Here is a 24346-nt window from a genome sequence, read left to right as displayed (position 1 = left end):
AATTCATGTTTGATTTAAACTAATTCTTCCTGTGATCTTTACTTTAGGTTAAAAAGAAATAGAGCCAGCCAAAAACTGCTTAAAAATTAACAATGTAATTACAAACATCACTGAGGAAACACTAATTTACGACAAGGCTTTAAAGATTGGTTCAGTCAGCCAGGTGCAGTGGCTCATGCCTGTAATCCCAGCACTTTGGGAGGCCGAGGTGGGCGGATCACCTGAGGTCGAGAGTTCAAGACCAGTCTGACCAACATGGAGAAACCCCGTCTCTACTAAAAATACAAAAAATTAGTTGGGCATGGTGGTGCATGCCTGTGATCCCAGCTACTCGGAAGGCTGAGGCAGGAGAATCGCTTGAACCTGGGAGGCGGAGGTTGCAGTGAGCTGAGATCGTGCCATTGCACTCTAGCCTGGCCAACAAGAGTGACAATTCGTCTCATAAATAAATAAATAAATAAATAAATAAATAAATAAATAAAGATTGGTTCAGTCGTCACAGGTTATTAAAACACGCCTCCAGTCCTAAATGATGACCAAGCATTTCTTTTTTTTTTTTTTTTCACTCTTGTTGCCCAGGCTGGAGTGAAATGGTGTGATCTTGGCTCACTGCAACCTCTGCCTCCCGGGTTCAAGCGATTTTCCTGCCTCAGCCTCCCTAGTAGCTGAAATTACAGGTGCCCACCACCACGCCCAGCAAATTTTTTGTATTTTTAGTAAAGACAGGGTTTCACTATGTTGGCCAGGCTGGTCTCAAACTCCTGACCTCAGGCGATCCACCTGCCTCAGCCCCCCAAAGTGCTGGGATTACAGGCGTGAGCCACCACACCCGGCTTGTGCATTTCTTTTTTTTTTTCGAGACGAGTCTCACTCGGTCGCCCAGGCTGGAGTACAGTGGCGTGATCTCTGCTCACTGCAAGCTCCGCCTCCCGGGTTCACTCCATTCTCCTGCCTCAGCCTCCAGAGTAGCTGGGACTACAGGCACCCACCACCAACCCTGGCTAATTTTTTTTTTGTATTTTTAGTAGAGATGGGGTTTTGCGCTGTTAGCCAGGATGGTCTCGATCTCCTGACCTTGTGATCCGCCCGCCTCAGCCTCCCAATGTGCTGGGATTACAGGTGTGAGCCACCGTTCCAGGCCATGCATTTCTAAACTAATAAAAATGTATAGTAGTGGGAAGGAGGGGTGAGGAATCACTTTCTCCTACAGTGGCTTATATCCCTGAGAACAATGCCTGTCTTTTGGAATTTGTGCCGGAGCACGCAGGTGCACCTCGGGGAGCCTGTTACTTCTTAATTACACAGGAAGCTCCATTCCCAGGGGTTTCTGCCCTCCCCCTCCTCCTTCCTTTCCTACATTAGCAAATAGCTGGGGAATTAAAGCTTCAAAGATTGGTGATGACCGGTGGTGACAGACTGATGCCCTGAAGTCCAGGTGAATAGCAGCACAGTGGCCAAGGCCAACCTCAAGTGAAACTCACACTTGCATCAGAGATGGCTGCAGAATTGCGGGAAATCATTTTCACTTTCCTGGAAGGGAGAAAAATTATTTTCTGGTGTTCAGGCTCACACCAGATGTCAGAGTGGAATGCTACACTGTTCTTGACTTCAAGGGCTTTCCATGGGTAGCCACAGCAGAGGAGAAATTCTGAAAATAAGTGAAACATCTTCCGAAACTGGGAAGGAAATTGGAGGGATTTTTCTGGGGAGGAAAATAAGTTTTATTTTATTCTTTCTCCTAAGCTTATTATTTTAGTATTCCGAGACCTTATGCTTGAATTACTTAGCAAGAGGGCATGCTTATGCAGAAGACAGGGAAATGAAAAGAGCAGGCATATACAAAAGTGAAGGTTCCTTAACAGAGTTCATAGTGGAGATGGTAGACACTGGTGGAGTTTTTATCCAGAACTTAAAACTTAGGAAATACCTATGATGACGCTTTAGCTGGAAGTAATGGAGATATCTGATTCCAAACTCATATTTTATTTTTCTTTATTTATTATTTATTTATTTATTTATTTATTTATTTATTTTTTTTTTTGAGACAGAGTCTCACTCTGTCGCCCAGGCTGGAATGCAGTGGCATGATCTCAGCTCACTACAGCCTCTGCCTCCCAGGTTCCAGAGATTCTCCAGCCTCAGCCTCCCAGGTAGCTGGGATTACAGGCATGCACCACCACGCCTAGCTAATTTTTGTATTTTTAGTAGAGATGGGGTTTTACCATGTTGGCCAGGCTGGTCTTGAACTCCTGACCTCAGGTGATCCACCTGCCTCAGCCTCCCAAAATGCTGGGATTAGAGGTGTGAGCTGCCGCGCCCGGCTCAAATTCATATTTTAAATGCCTATTTGCAATCAGCAAAGAGCCAGGTATGCTGCCTGCTGCTTGCTGTAAGGATTTGGCTACGCTGGCTCAAATTTTTTCACTCTACCAAAAGATAAGGCACAGGCCCACTTGTCCAATCACGTTTGCTGAAAATACTGTAGCCTGAGTGTAGACAAACTTCCCCTGAAGTTGCTAGAAGTATCTAGTTAGCAGAATCACTGGATGACTGCACGCAGAAGGCCTTTAGGGAAGCTACAGTCCAATCTCCCTACCTTATGGTGTAAAGCAGGCCCAGAAAGCGGAAGTGACTTGTCCCAAGTCGCAGCAAAACAGGAACAGCCTGAGGCTTAGAACTCACTTCTGATTCCAGAGTGAGGCTCTTCCCTCCAGCTGATAAACATGGTCCGTGGCAGGCAAGGACCAGAGCGAACCTAAGCAGGTTAGGGGCGGGGTGGAGCCACCCAGGAGGCACTAACAGCTCAGCAGCTCATGGGAGAGCTTCCAAGAGGCCAGCTGGCAGCAACCCACCTTGGGCACTGCCGACCTCAACCTCAGGGGGTCACGGGAGCACCTTAGGTGGATAAATTAGCATACAAGTCTCTCTGGTCTGTGCCAAAGCTTTGGGGCTTTGCTAAATTTAGAAATTTGAGGCTGGGTGCAGTGGCTCATACCTGTAATCCCAGCACTTTGAGAGGCTGAGGTGGGCAGATCACCTGAGGTCGAGAGTTGGAAACCAGCCTGACCAACATGGAGAAACCCCATCTCTACTAAAAAATACAAAATTAGCCGGGTGTGGTGGCACATGCCTGTCATCCCAGCTACTTGGGAGGCTGAGGCAGAAGAATCACTTGAACCCAGGAGGTGGAGATTGCGGTGAGCCGAGATCATGCCATTGCACTCCAGCCTGGGTAACAAGAGCAAAACTCCATCTCAAAAAAAAAAAAAAAAAAAAAAAAAGAAAGAAATTTGAAAGCAGCCAGCAACATCAAGGTACAGATGGAGTTTGAGCTACCCTCTTCAGGCTATTCAGAAAATTCTCCCAAGGGGAAGTTGGGAAGGAGAACTTCTATTTGGCCCCAGCCTAAACTCTCCTGGAAGCTCGATGGGGCCTCTGTCAGCTTTCCCCTCTGGACCTGCCCATTTGTCCCAGAGGTGCCCACTGAGGCTACCTCAATGCCTGTCAAACTAAAACTTAAACCTAAGAGTGTCTGCAGTATGGTCTCCAGCCAGCCTAATCAGAAGACTATGGAGGGGGCCAGGAACGTGGCTCACGCCTGTATTCTCTGTAATCCCAGCACTTTGGGAGGCTGAGGTAGGTGGATCACCTGAGGTCAGGAGTTCAAGACCAGCCTGGCCAACATGGTGAAACACCATGTCTACTAAAAATACAAAAATTAGCCGGGCATGGTGGTGGGCACCTGTAATCCCAGCTACTCAGGAGGCTGAGGCAGGAGGATCACTTGAACCTAGGAGGCAGAGGTTGCAGTGAGCCAAGATCACACCACGGCACTCCAGCCTGGGCGACAGAGTGAAACTCTGTCTCAAAAAAAAAAAAAAAAAAAAAAGAAAAAAGAAGCAGGGGCATACTGACTCCTCACTGAAGAATGGGATAGACACCCTCTATTCTACCTCTCCAAGCAAGGCCATAAGTCTTTGCTCTGAAAGGAGCCAGACTTTGGAACTGGCTACAGGTGTACATGGGGTGAAGACATCAGGTTGCCAGGGCACCCTCGCTCGTTCCCTAGGAGCCTGGCCCCTGCAAGGAGGGGCACCTTTAAACAATCAAGCATAGTGAGTGGGGCGGCAAGCAGAGCAGAGACACAAACGACAGCGAGGTGGAGCCCCACCAGTCCCTCTGAGGATAAGGCAGAGGGAGCCCCGCTGGGGTCCACGTCCCTGTGTGTCTCGGGCTGATTTGGACACAAGGCTCGCACATTCATCCTACCTGCCCCAGTGCTAGCTGGCCGAGGATGCCAGGCTGGACCCGACCTCAGGCTGTGCGGCTTGGAACCTGGACCGGGGCAGGAATTGACAGGTTCCCCCAAACAATGTCACCTCCAGGACCCCAAGACCTCAAGCAGCAGAAACCACAATTCTGGATGTTACGTGCAGTGCCATCTCCTGTCTGCCCTGCCTCCTTATCCCTTTCTCCCAGGGCGACTTTGGACCAGGTCTCGAGGCCGGGAGACCGGCCCCAGCCCGCCCGACCGGGATGGGCCTGGCGCCCGGGGGAGGCCGCGTCGTGCTGAGACAGCTCCGAGCTGCCTCCCCGCAGCCGCAGGCCGCTGCGAGTGCGGATTTGGCGGCGAGAAAAGAGTCTGGCCCTCCAGGGGACGCAGGGAAATCCAACCTTTGGGTCGGGGGCAATCAGGACTGGGAGTCGATATTGCGGGCAACGAATGATGAATGAATAAATGAAAGGATGAACAGAGTGGCGAGGCGGAGATGGGCCATGCGGGGCGTCCCGAGGAGGGTGCCCTTCCCTGCCCTGATGCTGCCAGGACCGTCCCTCATCCCCCAGGTCGCAGCAGACTCAGCCAGGACACCCGGTCCTAGCGCGAACACCTCGCGGGCCCCGGGAGGCGCCTGGGCGCGCGGCGCAGCTCTGGCCCGGAGCCCGCATTCCGGCGGCCGGGAAGTGCCTGCCCCGTGGGCAGAACGCGCCAAGTTGCTGCGGCCCCAGGAGCCGTCCTGCCCCGCGCGGCAGCAGCCCCTCGCGGCGGCCCCCGGGCCGCAACCGCTTACCTGCCCGCCTCGGCAGCCTCGCTCCGGCTCAAAGCGGTCATCGCGACGCCTGCACCCAGCGCCCCTGACCGCGCGCCGGGACCCAGGGCCCGCTGGACCCCGCCCGCCCCGTCGAAAGCCCGCCCCGCCCGCCCATTGGCGGGTCGCGCGGGCCGGGCCCAGCCCATTGGCCGTTCCTCCCCCTCATTCCCCAGCTTCCCCAGCTTCTCTCCTTCCCCACCTTCCCCAGGTGGGGCCCCAAGCTCTGAGCATATCCTAGCGCTCGGTCCCCCGGACTGGAAGGTCCCGGAGGCCAGGGCCTGGCGCGGCACCTCCTGTCCCTCACGTCGAGGGTATTGTGTCCCCTCTGGACACTTCTGTCGTCCTAGTCTTGGAGCTTGGGTCCCTCTGCAGGAACCAATTCCGGCCCCTCTCCAACCTAACCCTTCCTAACATAGAGCTCCAGGAAAGTTTCAAGTTTACCGTGAGTGGGGAACACCAAAGGGGATATTGAACACGATGGTCTGACAGCCAAGTCACCACCACGAGCCCGGGAGCCAGGATGGTCCCACGCACTTTTGCCGGAGTTAACATTGCAGTTCCTCCAAGGAAATACACTTTTGGAGGAGTCTGCAAAGGGGCTGAAGGTGGACACAAATCAAAGGCAGAGAAGCAGAGGCACAGCTGTGTGCGACAATGAGCTTTTGCCTGACCTGCAGGCCCTTTCCTCTTCCATCCCCACCAGGTCACTTGGTCCTTGGGAGTGTGGTCAGGAGAGGAAAGGCGCAGGCCAGATTTGGTCCCATTCCCAACTCTCTCCCCCAGCCCCTTGGCACTACAGCATCATGGTGGGAGGGCACCAGCAAACAGGAGGGGTCCCAAGGGGAGCCTAGGTCCACGACTGAAGACCTGGGAGCCAAACCCAGTCTCAGGCGCCCAGAGCTGACACCTCCTACAGCCCCCGTAAGGGACACGCTATTGCAGGAGACCAAAGTGGAAGAACCATGGCCAGGGCCACTTTGCAATTTGGGTTTATCTACCAGAGTGGGAGGGAGGAGGCCTTGTCCCTGCTCTTTCCCATCTTTGGTTCACATAAGCCATTAAAGTCTCCCCGCAGCACTGAAGGGGGCAACCTGTAACCCTAAGATAGTCAGCTACTGCTTTCCCAGCGCCTCTGCACCAGGTGGGCAGGATGGCAGGTGACACCACCATAGCTCCCACCGCAGGGCACGAGGCTGCAGCCATTCCCAGCCTGCTCAGAGGGCAGGGTCCAACCACCTCCCCCTCCCCAGCAGAAAAGAGAGGAAACAGGTGCTTCAGCTGTTATTTATTGACATACAGGTAGGCTCTATAGCAACAGGCCTGGAGGTGCTGCAGCAGTGGGGAAAAATGGAAGGTGGAGGGTGGAGTGTTTGCTGCACGACAGCTGAGTGGAGGGCGGGGACAGGTGCGAACTGGAGAGGTCTAGGGAGTTGGAGAAGCAAGTAAGGGCCAGGGCCAGAGTCGGCTTCAATGGAACAACAGGCCGGTGCCTTAAGGCCCCTAACTCTAGCTGTTTCTTGACCCCAGGCCAGGGTTGGGAGTCCTCTGGGCATCCATTTTTTCTAAAGGAAGTGGACAGAGTACACACAGGAAACGAAGCTGTCACCCTCTTGCCATCTAGCTCCAGGGGCCTCCAGTCCAGCATTCCTCCTCCTTCCCTTGATTGGGTGGGGCCACAAGGGCAGCCAGGCTCTGGGCTGTCCCACCAGAGCAGGCTGCAAACACAGCCATGTTTCAGTGAGGCGTTATCTTCTTCAATGGTGTCCCAGCCCACCAGTGCAACATTACAGCCCAGAGTAAGTTCTACAAGCATTGCTGGCCTAATGGATGGGTTGGGGGAAGGGGGTGGGACGGGCTGGAGGAGGGGCTCTGGGGTCCATCACGGCACTGGAACAACACGCATGGTGTTGGTGAAGCCGGAACCAGGGCGCCATCCGGTCAGCACAATGACCACATCTCCCTTCTTGAAGAAGCCTCGGGCCTTGCCTGGAGGAAGAGAAGGGAGGTTGGTGAGTAAAAGCCAAGCCAGGCAGGTCTGCACCTGGGCAGCTGCCCCATAGCCTGAACACTGAACTAGGCAGGCTGACCACTACTTCCTCACACCACAAGGTGGCACCAAACTCACAGCCCAGGCAAACAGGAGGGAGGCTCTGAAATGTCCTTATCACTCAGATGGCAGGGTTGGCAGGGACCTTTGGACATCATTCACTATCCTGGAGAGGGTGCAAAGCCTTGCCCAGGGTCAGAGCTAGCTGCTTCCTGTCATCTGATGATACCCTACCTTATACAGGGACAATGGCCACATCAGTACGTAATCTGTGTATGCCACCCCACAGCACAGGAGCTGTGGCCAATTTTATTTAAAAAAAAAAAAAAAAAAACCCTCAGTAATGAGCAGATGCCAAAGAATGGACAATTTTGCTTTGAGCCCCAGACTAGAAGAGAAGAGGAACTGAACTGCTCGGCCCTACAACTCAAAGGACTCTTTTCCCTCCTGGCTCAGCTTAGGACTTCGGAGAATGAGAGATTCAGAACGAACATTCCCAATGAGGGAGAGGAACAGTTGGCTGGGCCTTTTGCCCCGCTAAGGTCCGCGTGTTCCCCCTTTCTATTCCCCAAACTTTCAGGGTCCCACAGGCTTCTGACAAGGGTCCCACAAGCATCCCCAGACTCCTCTAGGCTCTAGCCCCTGCTCCAGCCACATACCAACATTCATGGCAAAGTTCACCCGGAGGTCCACGTCCTCAGCCCAGGCCTCCTGGACTGGGTCCTTGCATAGCACAGGGAAGATGCCACGGTACAGGTGGGCCTGACGAGCTGTCTGGGGATTTCGGGTCACAGCAATGATGGGGGCACGTGGGCGGTATCTGGCCACCTGGTGAGCAGACCTGAGATGGGATGGGGGACACACAGAAGAGACCATTACACAAGGCCTCAGGAAGTACCTCAGAGTGTTCAAACAGCTCACCCTCTCATCCAGCTCACTGAGGGCTCTGGCCTCTTCAACATCTGCTCCCTAGGACCTCTCCCGAGGCTCGGGCAGCCCCTCATCCTATATCCCCCACAGCATGCTAGGCTACCATTTGCCCTTTACCCCCATTCCACAGGCCAAGGGCTCAGGATCAGCTTGACCCAGCAAGGTCAGCCTCACCCACTTACCCCACACAGCCCATGGTTGGCAGAACCCCTCCTACACTCTGAACTCTGACAGAGAGAGGCAGCCCTGGCCCAATGTCACCAGCACCCATTCCTCTCGCTGCCAATGACAGCGACAAGCCAAGCAGCATGTGACTAGCACCTGACTCTTGACATCTGCAAGGAGCAGTAGCAGAGCTGACCAGCCCCCTGGGAATCAACATCAGGCTTCTCTACTTTTGTGCCCTCTCCCTGCCCCACATAGCCCCTAGCTCCTGAAACAGTCCCAGCAACTGGGCTATAAAGGCCCAGAATCAAATCTGAGTATCTAGGTGAGGCTTAGAAATCTAGGTGCTACTCAGCAGGCAAGAACAGGAAATGGGAGTGTTGCTGCAGGAGCAGCTCTGCCTGCCAAAGCTCCTTTGGAAGGCAGGGGACCCTTCTGAAGCCCCTCTGCCAGGCACTTTCTTGAACACTGACACTGCACGCTTGTAGCTGCAGCTGTGTCTCAGGAGCTGGGGAGGGGCACCAGAAGGGAAGTTATGAGGACACTCAACAGGTGTCAGGGAAACTTAAGCCACATCACAGCAGAGAAGTCCCTGCACTTCCACGCTTGGCCTCTATGCAAGGCCTTCAGAGGGAAGCAACTGCTGAAGCCAGGACCAGCTGAGTGAAACCCCAGAAGACTAGAGCTTAAAATAGCCAAACAGCAAGAACTGGACCTTTTAAGAAAGGTCAACCCTACAGGTTGGAGCTGTTCAGCGAAGAGTGGGAGGCTGGAGCCCTGTGCTGAGGGCATCTGCACAGAGCTTGTGTCGGTTCTCTGGGCTGCCCACGCCCACCTGCTGCTCCTCAGTGCGTGGGCACTGCCTGTTTGCTCCTCTCTTCCAGGAAACCCTCGCTGCCCTGTGGGCAGGGACAAGGAGCATACTCCCTAACTAGGAGAGTGACGGACATTATTAACTCAGTGTCCTGGGCCAAGGAAGGGATCCCAAGTTGGAGGCCCAGCATAGGCCACACAGTCCTCAGCCTGGCTGCCAGGCCCCATAGAATGTCAGCCAAGATAGCACAGCAACCTCTCCTGAGCTGGAGCCCAGTTTGTCTTTAGGGCTCGGAAACAGCAGGGGCTAGTGCTCCAAATGGAGGCACAGTAAACAGCATTTAAATAAATCCATTTCCCAACTGAAATTTTTAAAGAGCACGTAGTAACTGGAATAAGCAAAAGTGGTTATCTTTCACAATTTTAGAGGACTAAATTTTCAATATCAACCATTTGTAGTCAGCCTATGCACTATTATGTAATAAATCTCCAGCATAAACTTGCTTTTGATCCAAATATTCTGACATTCCTTATGAGTGCTACCTAGAGTCCTTTGGGCCCAGGGAAGGGGCTCTGCTCAATCCTTCTCTGCAGGCCCAAGGTGGGAGGCAGAGGGGTCTTACCTTGGCTCAGTGCCACCTGAGCATTGTTCAATGGACTGCTCCCAGGACCCCCAAGGAGAGGTGCCACTGAGCAGGGCATCCCAGGGAGCCGCTGCCGCCTCCTACCTGCCAGACTTGGTGAGGACGATTATGGCCCCACTGCAGCACTTGAAGGAGGCCTCCACGGCACCCACGGCGGTGGCTTCTGTGGGGTCGCTGGTAATGGGCGCCAGGCGGCGGAGTTCCTCAAATAATTGCAAGTGGTAGATGGCGGCCTCTGCCTCACGGGCAATCTAGGGGAGCAACATCCGTCCAGAGGGACGAGAAGGGGACAGAGCTTTGTCAGAGCTTTGTCACAAAAGAAGAGGGAGGGGAAGAGTCACCGGACAGCTGGTGAGGAACATGTTCCTGAGGACAAAGGCCAAGAGGAGCCCAATCACTGGAGACTCTGAGCTGAGCCAAGATCAAGACTCCACAGAAACCAGTCCTTCACCAAGTGCCTGTGACACCTACTGTGCCTACTGAGCCAAAGGACCCTTTGGTCCTGCCCTGACATGACCTCCCTGGCGGTGTTCCTACAGACGAGAAGAGGCTCTGTGCCCAGGTGCCGGGTTGGGCCTGGCGGTCTTCTCCCAGAGCAGCTGGAGCAAGAGGCTGGTTATCCTAACAGTGTTACCTGCCCTTAGGGCCCTACCTGCCAGACTCCGTCAGAACTATCAAAGCTGCTGCTAAACACTTATAAGAAGCCTCCACGCTGCCCATGGCCATGGCTTCCATGAGGTCTGTGGAGTGACTTGAGGCTCGCACAAGTTCTTCAAACAGCTTGCGGTGGAACATGGCTGCCTCAGCCTCACGAGCTATCTGTAAGGTTTAGGGGAAGAGGGGGCAAGGAAGAGGGAAGGAGGAGGAAAAAAACGAGACACAACACATGGGAAGACAGAATGGGGAATTAATCAGAGAGGAAGGTAACCTTAGGTTAATTGGCTAAATCTGTCCTTCAGGCAGATGCAGAGGTAGGGTGATGAAAGTCCAACTGCTTCAGGAGGTGCTGCCACTTCCCCTCCAATACAGGGGAAATCGGCTCTTCCATTCTGGAAGGATTTTTTGATTGCGGGTGGAGGGAGACAATCTGGCAGTAGGCTCTAGCACCCTGGCATGAAAACATGCCCAGGCTGGGCCCAGGCCACTCCCTGGCAGAGGACTTGACCACGCTGCCTCATGACACAGCTTACAGGAAGGAACAGGCCCTCCCTCCTCACATGGCTGGCTGGTTAGGCAGACTCCTGCCCAGCCTCCATGCATGCATGGAGTGAGCGCTCACTTGGCTTCAGGCATGGGGATGCACTGAGCCTTTCCAATGGCCTGCCATGGCGACAGATTGAGCAGCGCTGGAAAGCTGGGATCAAAGCCAAAGCAAGGCAGCTCAACTGAGTTTGAAGCAGGAGAACAGAAAACTTGGGCTAACTTGTGAGAGGCACACTGAACAGCCATGTGAAGAGACAGATGCCTGTGGAAGCATGCAGATATATTTAATAAGACACTTGATTAAAATCTAATAATTAAAACAGTCATGAGAAAGCCACTGAGTTATTTATAGATCACTTGCTCAGATAAGACCAAGAATCAGAAAGACAATGTAAGCTTTAGAGGATTATAATGCAATCACCAGCATCTTAGTAAATGATGGGTGAGGGAAGAATTGGTAATACCCCTCATTAATTTCACAGTAGAAGCAGATGTGTGGCAGGATGTACTAGGTTAAAGGTATTCTTTCTGTAAGAATGGAACGCATGCAGCCCAGAGGACAGGGGACATGAACAGGAAACAGAGCCATACCTGGTACTGCTCTTAGTTATGGGTCATTAACTGCATCAGTTAGACACAGGAGAAAGCAGTGAACAGTTAATGGAAGGAACTGTTGGCCAGTGTTAACTGGTGACACAGAAAGGAAAGGTCTAGCCACCTGGAGGGGCAGCTACAGCCTAGCCCAGACCTGTAACTTATCTTCTGAGCAGTGCCATGCAGTCCAAGCCTTGCAGCTCTAAAGTATCTGTCTGTTCATAGGAAACACCAGGGTATGGAAGAAAGGATATGGAATTTAGAACCTGAGCCTGAATCTTAGTCTCTGACCCCACTGACAGGCTCCAAATGGAGACCTGTTCTCATCTCCTGCTAGACAGAGCATGATGTTGCAGGAGAGAAGACTGGCTTTGGAGTCAGTAGACCTAGATTCGAACCCAGGTTTTATTGGCCATATAACCTTCATCTATAAATGGAGGTAATGGGAGTTAGGAAGATTACATCCATGTACACAGAGACTTATCAGACACTTAATAATAACAGCAATGAATATTTAATGCTAAGGCTATAATTAAACATATCTAATCCATTTTACAGATGAGGTCTCGAGAGGTTAAATGACTTGCCCAAAGACACATTCAAGTCCCCACATTCTATGCAGTGATTTCATGGTTCAGTATATCTAAGTCAAGATCAGCCTCTGTCCCACCTTTGAGGCCATGAAGTCACATAATTAAGTAAGGGAATTAGAGAGGGGATGTGTGGAGAGACCCCAGAAAGGCAGCCACTTTAGTGGTGACTGGTTCAAGATGCACTGTCTCCTGGGACACCTTCCTACCATGGGGGCAATAGTGAGACTGCGCCAAGAGTATCTAAGCATCAGAACAGCAATCACATCGCACGAACGGTGAGGTCAGCCAGGCCCAGGCTATGTTAAGTGGGCCTGGGAGAGAAATCACTCTCTACCGATTTTTTGTGTTTTGTTTTTTTATGTTTGTTTGGTTTCTTTTTTGAGACAGGGTGTCACTTTGTCACCTAGGCTGGTACCATCTTGGCTCACTGCAACCTCAACCTCCTGGGTTCAAGCGATCCTGCTGCCCCAGCACCACCCCCTCTCCAAGTGGCTGGGACTACAGAAGTGCATCACTATGCCCAGCTAGCTAACTTTTGAATTTTTAGTACAGACAGGGTTTCGCCAGGTTGCCCAGGCTGGTCTTCTGAGCTCAAGTGATCCGCCTACCTTGGCCTCCCAAAGTACTGAGATTACAAGTGTGAGCCACCATCCCTGGCCTCTACCAATTTAAATATGGGGAAACCCACTAAGCATGCTGATGACAGTCCAGAAAATATCCTTAGTCAAGTATGAACTCAGTTCGCTACTGAAAGAGCATTTAATAGAAACGACATCTCTCTGTGAAAGCTGTTTAAGCCCAGTAACAGGACGCATCATGAATAAGGAAAGGAAGATGCCCAGACCAGATGAGTGTTTCAGTTTTTTGTTTTGTTTTGTTTTGTTTTTTTCTGGTGGCAGGGGGTGGCGTTTTAAACTTGGGGGCTTGGAGGGGCTGAGGTCAAAGGGCAGCGGGTCTTTCACTGGCTAGAAAGGGAATAGAAAGGCTGAAGGAAAACCATATCCGGATAAAGTTTAAGTTCACTGAGCATGACCTAAGACTACTGGGAGAAAATTAATTTCCAGCACTCATTTTACCAAACCTGTATAACCCTGATCAGGGATCCCTGAGTTAGCTCCAGAGCTGAACAGACAGTGCAAAGGGACTGAACCTCCAACCCTGAGCAGTGGCCAGGCACTTGACATGACAAGCTGGAAGAGCCTGAAGGACGAGCTCTCAAAGGAGAAAGAAGGGAAAGAGCCTCCACGACTCCTCCAGACGCTCAGTCCAGGGCCACCAGGGTCAGCCACCCTCTCCGCTGTCTCTATCTGTGGCCCTGCCACCAGTCACTCAACCCAACTTTTTGGTCTAGAGTAAGAGCAGCAGCTGTACCCCAATGGCACAGCAAAGCAAATCCCTCTACAGGCACCATGCAAGGCCAGCACAGGCAGCTTAGTGCAGGCAACAGACTCCAGTGCAGGTCCACAAGGGCCCCCTGCAGGAGCGCCTGTCTGCAGGATGCGGGGCAGGGAGAACTGAATTGGAAGCCAAAGGAAGAGGGCAGCTGGGAGCAGGAGCCCCTAGCCCTTTTCAGAATAGGGCAAAGGTACTCAGAACTTCTGACTCTGAGGAAGAGGTACAAGACCTCCTTTCACTGCAGAAGTATCCCAGGACTTAAGCCGTGGGAAGAATTCACAACCTTGAAGTCAGAAGTGAAATAAACTGTGTGGTATCCAATGAAGGAGGATGCCTCCAGAGCAGAAGGAAATGGAGAGGTGGGGGTGTGGGCAGGAATGCAGAACAGGAGAAAAAAAAAAAGCCACCTCCACTTCCACCCCCACCCTCTTGCTACTGTAACTTGGAGGATAATGAAAGGCTGTGCATAAGAGGATGGAGAAACCTAAAAAGCTCTGCACCAGAGCTTGCATCTATCCCAGGCCCAGTCCCAAGCCCGGGGGATGGGGCAGGCCCCAGAACTCACCAGGTGCTGCATGCGCACAGCCTCCAGAGGATAGTCCCCTTTGGCTGTTTCTCCAGACAGCATGATGCAGTCGGCTCCATCCAGGACTGCATTGGCCACATCACTGCCTTCAGCCCGAGTGGGGCGGGGCTTCTTGATCATGCTCTCCAGCATCTGGGAGGAGACAGAGCATTAGTGAGACGTGGTTTGGGCTGTCTTCAGAGACAAATGACAGCAAGCTGATCCTCTGGATAGTGAGTAGGTGCACAGAGTATGGCTTTGTATAGGTGCATGGGGGAAGGGGATTATCTGTGTGTTACGTGTGACAATTCCATGGGAAGAGATCAGACAGCCTCCAGAGCTTTCCCATACAAACATGCCAGTGTGCACAGGAGAATGTGGGGAAGGGTGGGCACATGCCTGAGTAGCACAGATGACAGGCTTCCCAGCTCGGTTGCACCGTCCAATCATCATCTTCTGAGCAAGGAAGACCTTCTCTGCAGGAATCTCAATGCCTAGATCACCACGAGCCACCATGATCCCATCACTGGCCTCCAGGATTTCATCAAACCTGATGGACAAAGTTGGGGGGAGAGAGGTTATATAGAACAGGGGCCACAAGTATGGCAGTAGACAAGAAGTTTCCCTGGGATTCCCTAACTTAGATGTCCTTGTACCAGGACAGACATCCATGATATCATCATGGGTGCACACAGATGGCAAGGCAGTCCAGCTACCTTAGGCCCCCAGAGTGGGCCAACAATTCTGCCTGCTGGGCTTCAACACCAATATGGATGCTTCATTGACGGAAGAAAGGGGAAAGGGCAAATCCAAATGGGCTTATTCCCAAGGTCTCCTCTCCAAATCCCATGCATGTTAGGGGTCTCTCTAGGGCCTTCATTCTCCAATCAGCACTTCAAGACAGGGAACCCGAGGCCTGCTGACTGCTTCCACCACAAAGACCCATGGCCTCATCTAGTCAAGGACACTTGAGGACTGCCCTTTGAGGTGGCCCACTCCAACCTGCTGAAGGCAAGAGGGAATGTGGCTTTGCCTGGCCTAGGGCCAAGTTCAGCTAGCCTATGGCTTATCAGGATGGCAAAGGGGAGGGCCCCAAATTGCCTGGTACAGATGATATCTACACAAAGCTCAGACAGTAAGGCCACTACAGTGGGTGCACAGGGTTGCTCCCCGACCCTCCCCAAACACACTTCTAATCCACAAGAGTATGTGTAGCATCTTAGTTGTGCTGAGTTGTATTCCTAGCAAGATGCCAAAAATGGTGGCCATGCCCACTGGGCTCTACCTTGTGAGTATTGGGGAGGGGGTAAGCTAAGTTGGGGCAATCTGAACCTGGAGAAGAACCACACATCTTCCTCTGAGAGTGGAATGGACCATACCAGAGTTAGCATGATCACTGAGCCAGCTGCGTTCTAAGTGAAAACCAGGAGGCCATAAGCTTTAGCATGGACAACAGGCCCTGAAATTCCACATGGCTCCCCAGGAAGGGCCAAAAAGAGTCCCTTCTTAAGTGTCTGCTGTCATCTTTCCCCCTGGCCCGCCCCATTCCAGCAAACACTGGTAGTGTTTCTGATCAGGAACAGATCATGGCCCCCGGTCCTGTGAGCAGTGACCCTGTTCTCTCAAATTTTGGTCCCCAGGCCCAGGGAACAATGTCAAGCTGCGAGTATCTCAATTACCTGGGAAGCTTTTTAAAAAAAAAAAAAAAAAAAAAAAAAAAAAAAACCTTAATGCCTTCTACTCTGCTAAGATATTTTGATTCAGCAAGTCTGGAACTGGCTTGGGAGTCTACATTCTGATGGGCTAGGGGCTGGGAATCAGACATTCACAGGATGCACCATGCCCTTCAGAGAGCTGCACTGGGACTGGAGCAGGGACAACGGGGACTTGCCTCCGAACCCCCTCATGATTCTCGATTTTGCTGATTATCTTGATGTTCTTTCCCTTCTCTCCCAGGACCTTCCTAACTTCATGGACATCAGATGCCTTGCGGATGAATGACGCAAACACCATATCAACATCCTGCTCGACCCCAAACTTCAGATCCTGGATGTCCTTCTCCGACACAGCAGGCAAGTCCACAGCAGCCCCAGGAAGGTTCACACCCTTCTTGCTGCCCAAGGAGCCACCATTTTCCACCTCCGTCACGAGGAAGTCGGCACCTGTGTGAAAAAGCATAGGTAGGGGAGGCAGAGCACCAACGGCACAGGTCAACAGGATGCAGGCACCTTTCCCCCGAGTACAGTGAGCTGGGAAGTGGTGCATTATGGATGCTGGAGCTGTTTTACCAGAGTTGAAACCCTACTACACTAACTGTGTAATCCTGGGCAAGCCATTTAACCTCTCTGTACCTCACTTTCCTCACCCATAAATAAGGATAATTAAGACTGTTCTGATTTTGGGAGGCCGAGGCAGGCAGATCACCTGAGGTCAGGAGTTTGAGACCAGCCTGGCCAACATGGTGAAACCCCATCTCTACTAAAAATACAAAAAAATTAGCCGGGTGTTGTGGGGGGTGCCTGTAATCCCAGCTACTCAGGAGGCTGAGGTAGGAGAATCACTAGAACCCGGGGGCAGAGGTTGCAGTGAGCCAAGATCGTGCCACTGCACTCCAGCCTGGGCAAAAGAGTGAGACTCTGTCTCGAAAACAAAACAAAACACAACACAACAAGAAAAAAAAAAAAAAAAAAAAAAAAAAAAAAAATATATATATATATATATATATATATATATATAAAATGTTCCTATGTTCTCCAGAACCAGAAGAATATAACTATGCTGGATTAAAGCCTGTTTTTGAGGATAAATGAGTTATACCAGGGATTCCTGAGAACACACAGACTCAATCTCACTGCCAGGCAACCAACCTTCCCATCTTCCTTGTGTCAAGGAACTTTAGAGACAAAAGATGGTTTTAGACAATTGGACTCCAGCTCCCATACATACCTTTCTGCTTCACCTGGAGAGAAATAAGCCCATCGTCCACGTAGATCTTGCTGCCCACTTCCACCACCTTGCAGATGTTCTTGTAGTCCAGCCATAGGATGTTCTCGTCACACTTTTCCATGTAGGCATTATCCAGCGTGATTTTAAGAGTGGCTCCCTTCTTTAGCTCCACCTCTGCAGTGCCGCTCTAGGGACAAGAGAGTAAGCAAGAGTCCAAACTGGAGACCCTAGTAGCAGCATCACCTCAGAAGGAATGGAAAAGCTCTTTCCTCCAGGGAACAATGCTCAAGTCACTGCTAAAAGTAATACAGTTTTTTGCTCTTATTCTCTAACTCAGTATACTTCACGGAAATAATCCAAGAATATAATGTTTCAGTTATGCTACTTAATGATGGGGAAAAAGATACAAAGAGATTGTTCCCCAAGTTAGAAAGCCTAAAGTTTAGGTTTTTAGGGTAAAAAAAAGGTTCCTTTGTGGTACCATTTCCTAGCAAAGTAGATCAAATCAATATTGTTAACAGTGATTAATAAACCCTCATTTGTAGACCTCAACTCCTCAACTTCTCTGCAGTCCTTCATAGTGCTGGGAAGAAACACGGCAACCTAGCGCTTTGGAGGATATGTCTCTGGGGCATATTGCCTACTGAGCCTTCCCCTCGCTCTCCGCAGAATACTCACGCCCTTGATAAGCCCAGTTCGGATCTCAGGTCCTTTAGTGTCTAGAGCCACAGCAACGGGCCGGTATAGGATCGGGTCAGAAGCAAAGCTTTCCGTGGCTGTGCGCACATTCTTGATGGTCTCCGCGTGGTACTGGGGGAAAAGAAGGAAGATGACAAGCATGCTCCCACACTAGAATCCAGCTCCAATTCCCCTGCCCAGGAGCCAAAGCTGATCACTCAGGAAAGGCCTGTGGATGTCTTAGAGCTCTATCTCCATCCTCAGCACGATCCATGCACTGAGAAATCCTCCACCTGCTTAATCCAACCTCCTCAGCCTCCACCCACTTCTACTACAGCACTAATTCACCCTAAGGGCGAATCTTTGAAACGTTGGTGGCAAGTTTCAGAATATTGCCACCAAAACCCATTAAGGTATGGGTGCAAACATGTCTCATCATAAAAGCAGCTGTGTCCGCAGGGCTGTTCTTTTTTCCCTAAGACTCATCAAATACCCTCAGCATATAAAGCTGATAAACAGGGCAAAAAGCCTAGGACTTGTGTTTGGATAAGGCTGGTCTGGCAATCAATGTCACATTCTGATATATGTGGTAATGCTGAGAGCTTTTCCTCTATTGATTCCAACTACAACGCAAACTTGAAGTTGTTGACTTAAGCTAACAGTGGCCCAAGCTAAACAACTCATTGCTAAGGTCACACAGACCTGATTTTCCCAATCATTTTTTTTTTTTTTTTTTGAGACAGAGTCTTGCTCTGTCGCCCAGGCTGGAGTGCAGTGGCACTATCTAGGCTCACTGCAAGCTCTGCCTCCCAGGTTCACGCCATTCTCCTGCCTCTCAGCCTCCCGAGTAGCTGGGACTGCAGGCGACCACCACGACGCCTGGCTAATTTTTTGGATGTTTAGTAGAGATGGGGTTTCACCATGCTAGCCAGGATGGTCTCGATCTCCTGATCTCGTGATCCGCCCACCTCGGCCTCCCAAAGAGCTGGGATTACAGGCGTGAGCCACCGCACCCGGCCTCAATCACTTTCTAGATTCTGACTGGAGAGGGGGAAAGGTGGTCGTATGCCTTTCTCTAAATGAACTGCCCTTTATTACTCCTTGCTTACAACAAATCCTGGCTTCAATCTTTTTTCTTAAGCCTTTCCTCCTTTCCATTTACCATTTTGTTTGTTTAAAAGAGGGACTCAGGCTAAGCACAGTGGCTCATGCCTGTAAACCAAACACTTTGGGAGGCTAAGGTGGGAGGACAGTTTGGGCCAAGAGTTTGAGATGAGCCTGGGCAACATGGCGAAACCCCGTTTCTACAAAAAAACACAAAAATTAACTGTGCATGATGGTGCGTGCCTGGGGTCCCAGCTACTTGTGAGGCTGAGGTGGAGGATCACTTATGTCTAGGAGGTCAAGGCTACAGTGAGCCATGATCATACCACTGCACTCCGGCCTGGATAACAAAGCAACACCCTATCTCAAGGAAAAAAAAAAAAAGACGCCGAGCCAAGATGTCAAAAGAGCTCTAAGATAGTGTAATCAGTATGACATTACTGATAACAAGGGCACCTAATTCAGCACTTTCTGGGCCTTGTCCTTTAACCACCACTGTCCAGGAAAGCGGCACCTGCAAGTAAGCCTGCCTGTTATTCACAGGATGCTGGAGGGAGCTGGAGCCAGAGCTTAGCCTCTAAAGACAGTGTTGCCTGAAACCTGTATCTAAAAATCTTCAGCTTCTTATTCAGGCATACTCCCTAATAAGGGACCCTTGGCTTGTTTTTTATAGAGTTCTTTATAAATTATGATATTTTCTTGCTTACTGGCTTGTAATAGAAGTAGAACAAAATAGAATAGAATAGAGGCTGGGCGCGGTGGCTCACACCTGTAATCCCGACACTTTGGAAGGCCAAGGCGGGTGGACCATGAGATCAAGAGATCGACAACATCCGGGCCAACATGGTGAAACCCCGTCTCAACTTAAAATACAAAAATTAGCTGGACGTCGTGGTGCGCACCTGCAGTCCCAGCTATTCAGGAGGCTGAGGCAAGGGAACCACTTGAACCTAGGAGGCAGAAGTTGCAGTGAGCCGAGATCGTGCCACTGCACTCCAGCCTGGGTGACAGAGTGAGATTCCGTCTCTAAAAAAAAAATAGAATAGAAATAGTTGTTTTCTTTTAAGGGGATAGGTGGTGCCTTTCCTGCAGAGTTGATGTGAGGAGTAAAAGAATACATGAAGTATTAGGACAAAGTACATGGTAATTATCTAATAAATGTTACCTATTATCATCTTATAATGATAAGACTCAGGTGTACTGAGTTCCACTACAGCTGTGGCTTTGTTGGGATGTTATCATGTGGATAAGAGTCCGACACATCAATGCTGTCCTGCAGAAGGCTCTATATTGAGCTATATTTAGGTTGTTTAAAAGTCAACCTTAACTCAGGCCGGGCGCGGTGGCTCACGCCTGTAATCCCAGCACTTTGGGAGGCCGAGGTGGGGGGATCACAAGGTCAGGAGATCGAGACCATCCTGGCTAACATGGTGAAACCCCGTCTCTACTAAAAATATGAAAACAAAATTAGCCGGGTGTGGTAGCAGGCGCCTGTAGTCCCAGCTACTCGGGAGGCTGAGGCAAGAGAATTGTGTGAACCCGGAAGGCAGAGCTTGCAGTGCGCCAAGATTGCGCCACTGCATTCCAGCCTGGGTGACAGAGCGAGACTCCGTCTCAGAAAAAAAAAAATGTCAGCCTTAACTCTACTTAATCCCAATGTAGAATTTTGTTCTCCTAGAATAAAATCTACTTGGTCATGGATCAAGACATTCCTTTCAATCACTACTGGATTTGGATTATTAAATTTTATTTGTTTTCTGCATCTAAGTGAGACTGGTCTAGCACACTAACTGTTAGTACCTGCCTGGTTTTGGTACTGTCCTTGTCTGATCTCAGTATCAGGGTATATTGGTTTCAAAGAACACAGTGGGAAGATTACTATATTTCTCTAGGCTCTGGAACAGTTTAACAATGTAACTGAACTTTGAAGGGGAGACAATTCAGCCACTAAAACCATTTGGACTTAAGTGTTCTGAGGTGAACCAGATCTTAATCACTTTTTCAACTTTTTGGCTGGAGTGCAGTGGCACGATCTTGGCTCACTGTAGCCTCCACCTCTCAGGTTCAAGCAATTCTCCTGCCTCAGGCTCCCAAGTAGCTGGGACTGCAGGCATGTGCCACCACGCCCGGCCAATTTTTGTATTTTTAGTAGAGAAAGGGTTTCACCATGTTGGCCAGGCTCGTCTTGAACTCCTGACCTCAAGTGATCCCTCCGCCTTGGCCTCCCAAAGTGCTGGGATTGCAGGTGTGACCCACCGCACGCCCAGCCCACTTTTCAACTTCTTATGGCCACTGGTCTATTCATATTTTCTATCTTTTGGATATTTTTCTTTTCTTGGAAAATAGCCAGAGTCATCTCTCTATATAGGAATTAAGTTATAAGTCTTTCTTGACTTTTAAAATCTCCAATGTGTAGGAAATATTCTCTTTTCTATTCATACTCTTATTTGCACATCCTTGCACTCTTCACCTGGCTTCTCAGAACTTTCTGTTTTACTATTTTTTCCCCACAAAGAATCAGCTCTTAATCTGTCAAATTTATTTTCATTTCATTGAGCTACAATCTTACAAAATTATTTTCTTCACCCTTTTTAGGGTTTTCCTCCCCTAGTGTTCTGAGTTAAATATTTATTTCATCTACCTTGAGATCTTTGCTTTCTAAAGTAAGCACACTTCAGTTTTCCTGACTTTGTTCTTAATTTCCATTAAAAAATTTTATCAGGGAATGTGTCTGTATAATTTCTACTTTATGAAACTTGGGGTTTTTTTTGGTGGCCTAATATATTTTTGTAACCATGAGTGTTTCATGCAAACATGCATTTTTGGTCTTGGGGATGTAAAACCATGTATTATAAACATACCAATTATTAGGTATATTATTCAAATCTATGTCATATATCATAATCTCTTAGAGCATCTCTGGGAGGTGTACTGAGTCTTCCACTACAGCTGTGCCTTTATTGGGATGTTATGTGGTAAAGCATCCATCAATGCTGTCCTGTGGAAGGCTCTACATTTAGGTTGTTTAAAAGTCATTATTTCTAGGCCAGGCACGGTGGCTCACGCCTGTAATCCCAGCACTTTGGGAGGCCAAGGCGGACGGATCACTTGAGGTCAGGAATTTGAGATGAGCCTGGCCAACAAGGTGAAACCTCGTCTCTACTAAAATACAAAAATTAGCCGGGTGTGGTGGCAGGTGCCTGTAATCTCAGCTACTTAGGAGGCTGAGGCAGAAGAATCTCTTGAACCCAGGAGGCGATGAGGTTGCAGTGGGCCAAGATCATGCCACTGTACTCCAGCCTGGATGACAGAGGGAGACTCTCTCTCTAAATAAATAAATAAATAAATCTGGAAAACATGGCATATGGAACCACATGTTCAGCAAGAATGCATCTTGCCCATGTGAACTGCCAAAAGTGAGGGCTGAAGACTAGTTGCCAAAGCTGTCAAATGACGGCTGGGCGTGATGGCTCACACCTTTGGGAGGCCGAGGCAGTCGGATCACCTGAGGTCACAAGTTCAAGACCAGCCTGGCCAACATGGCGAAACCCTGTCTCTACTAAAAATATAAAAAAATTAGCTGGGCGTGGTGGCACAAGTCTGTAATCCCAGCTACTCAGGAGGCTGAGGTATGAGAATCGCTTGAACCTGAGAGGCAGAGGTTGTGGTGAGCAGAGATTGTGCCAGTGCACTCCAGCCTGGGTAACAGAGCAAGATTGCTCTCTCAAAAAAAAAAGCTGTTAAAAGATCAGATGCAGACATTTGATGTCTCTCTGTCAGAGTGAGAGGGAAGACAGTAATCTCAACGTTCTGCTCAGAAGAGCATTTAAAATAGTCAGAAACTGGAAAAGTATGCCCCAGCCCCTAGTCAAAGGTGCATATGAAACAACAGCCCTGACGTATGGTAAGGCTGAAACTGTTTACATTACATTATATAAATTAGAATAATTTCAGATCAGTTTCCAAGCCAAGCCCACAGACAACCTCATCTTGGTCTAAAACTTCAAAATAAACACACAGGAGGGACGTCTTTAAAAAATAAATAGATAAAAAATAAAAAAAATCTTAATTATAATCTGGGAATAGGAGTGAAAGTAGAGATAATCTCCAAAAGCCTCTTAAAGTTTAAAAAACCAAAATTGGAGCCAGCTCTCATCCAGCAGGTGCGGCAGGTATCACTCGCCCTTGCCACATAAGAGCTATGTGGTGTTATTTTACTGGATGAAGGAACCATAAAGCCTACTTAAAGGTCAACTTCCTAAAAATCTATTTCTGCTCCTTCCCCTGAACGCAGGAGCCCATGGCAGACTACAGCAGCAGGGATCAACAGCGAACAGACCTCCAGCATTGTCTTCAGCTCTCTCTTTAAGCTAAACTAACACTTGTAGTAATTCTCGGTGACTCCTAAGGACCCCTTGCTTTTGGAAAACTACAGAATTTTCCAAAAGGTACAGGGACATGTCTTAACCTACATGGTATGTCTGCTGGACTTGGTCAGGTCCCCATGACATTTAGGGCCAGCCACTAGCCAGGCCATAGGCTGTTTATGAATACAGGTTAGGGGATCTATGATGAAGAGTCTCATGTTTCCCAAAAGGAGGAATTCACTCTTGGATTGCATTTCCTGAGGCTTTATTTTTAGTCCAAACTTAATACCAACTTCCAAATGCCAGAGGGCAACCTCTGTAAGGCACTTGGCCTTACAGGATAGCATTTTCTTTACTCTCAACAGGAAATACAGAAGCCAAGACAGGTGCAAAGTTTGCCTCTTCTGTAATTCCTCTTATCAATGCCATTATGAAATCCCATGATCTATGGGAAATCTATGGTTAAGTCTGAAAGTTTTAAAAAGGCACAATCCCAGGCTGGGCGTCGTAGCTCATTCCTGTAATCCCAACATTTGAGAGAATCACTTGAGCCCAGGAGTTTGAGACCAGCCGAGGCAATATAGTGAGACCTCATTTCCACAAAAAAATTTTTTTAATTAGTCAGGTGTGGTGGTGTATGCCTGTATTCCCAGCTACTCGGGAGGCTGAGGCAAGAGGATCACTTGAACCTGGGAGGTCAAGGATCCAGTGAGCCATGATCACACCACTGCAGTCCAGCCTGGATGACAGAGCAAAATTTTGTTTTATAAAATGAAAAAATAAGTAAGTCATGGTACCTCAGGGAACCCCAAACTCCTCAGAATGGGTTTATTCTAAATCTGGCAATGGAGGCAGGAATGGAGCCATCCCAACAGCTGCTACCTGGCTCCTGGGCAAGGCCTCTGTCCATAGGTAAAGCCAGCTAATAAAGAGCCCAGCACAAATACAGTCCTACTAGGCTCCTGAGGAAGAGTGCTAACTGGTGTTATTTTAATGTACCAGAACCCCTGGGAAGGCACAGGCTGGGAAGGCACAGTGCTGAGAAAGTGGTGTATTATATGCCAGATAGTGCTTGTGCATTAGGCTCAGTCCTTCAAAACTTAGTGGAAACCCTTCTCATGGGCCTGCCCAGTTATTCTGTTTCTAAGCTAGGCCAGAATCAATCTGCTAGATGGTTTACCATGGCAATACAAGCTGTAGCAGAAACCCTGG

General features: G+C 49.7%; 2 protein-coding genes across 2 annotated transcripts in view; both read right to left on the bottom strand.

Moving 5' to 3' along the window:
- Nucleotides 1-5126, bottom strand: part of GRAMD2A (GRAM domain containing 2A) — a 37869-nt gene extending 32743 nt beyond the window's left edge. The window contains exon 1 of the mRNA XM_055277907.2: nucleotides 5070-5126. Coding sequence (XP_055133882.2) covers nucleotides 5070-5110 — 41 coding nt within the window. The 5' untranslated portion in view covers nucleotides 5111-5126. The remainder of the gene's footprint in view (nucleotides 1-5069) is intronic.
- A 1234-nt stretch (nucleotides 5127-6360) lies between these two features.
- PKM (pyruvate kinase M1/2) overlaps nucleotides 6361-24346 on the bottom strand; it is a 32804-nt gene continuing 14818 nt past the window's right edge. The window contains 8 exon segments of the mRNA XM_055277901.2: nucleotides 6361-7076; nucleotides 7797-7978; nucleotides 9774-9940; nucleotides 14040-14192; nucleotides 14439-14589; nucleotides 15931-16201; nucleotides 16986-17172; nucleotides 17664-17795. Coding sequence (XP_055133876.2) covers nucleotides 6970-7076; nucleotides 7797-7978; nucleotides 9774-9940; nucleotides 14040-14192; nucleotides 14439-14589; nucleotides 15931-16201; nucleotides 16986-17172; nucleotides 17664-17795 — 1350 coding nt within the window. The 3' untranslated portion in view covers nucleotides 6361-6969.

This window comes from Symphalangus syndactylus, chromosome 5, assembly GCF_028878055.3.
Source record: "Symphalangus syndactylus isolate Jambi chromosome 5, NHGRI_mSymSyn1-v2.1_pri, whole genome shotgun sequence".
NCBI classification, from domain to species: domain Eukaryota; kingdom Metazoa; phylum Chordata; class Mammalia; order Primates; family Hylobatidae; genus Symphalangus; species Symphalangus syndactylus.
Note: the sequence above shows the minus strand (reverse complement) of the source record. Positions and strands in the feature narration are given on the sequence as shown.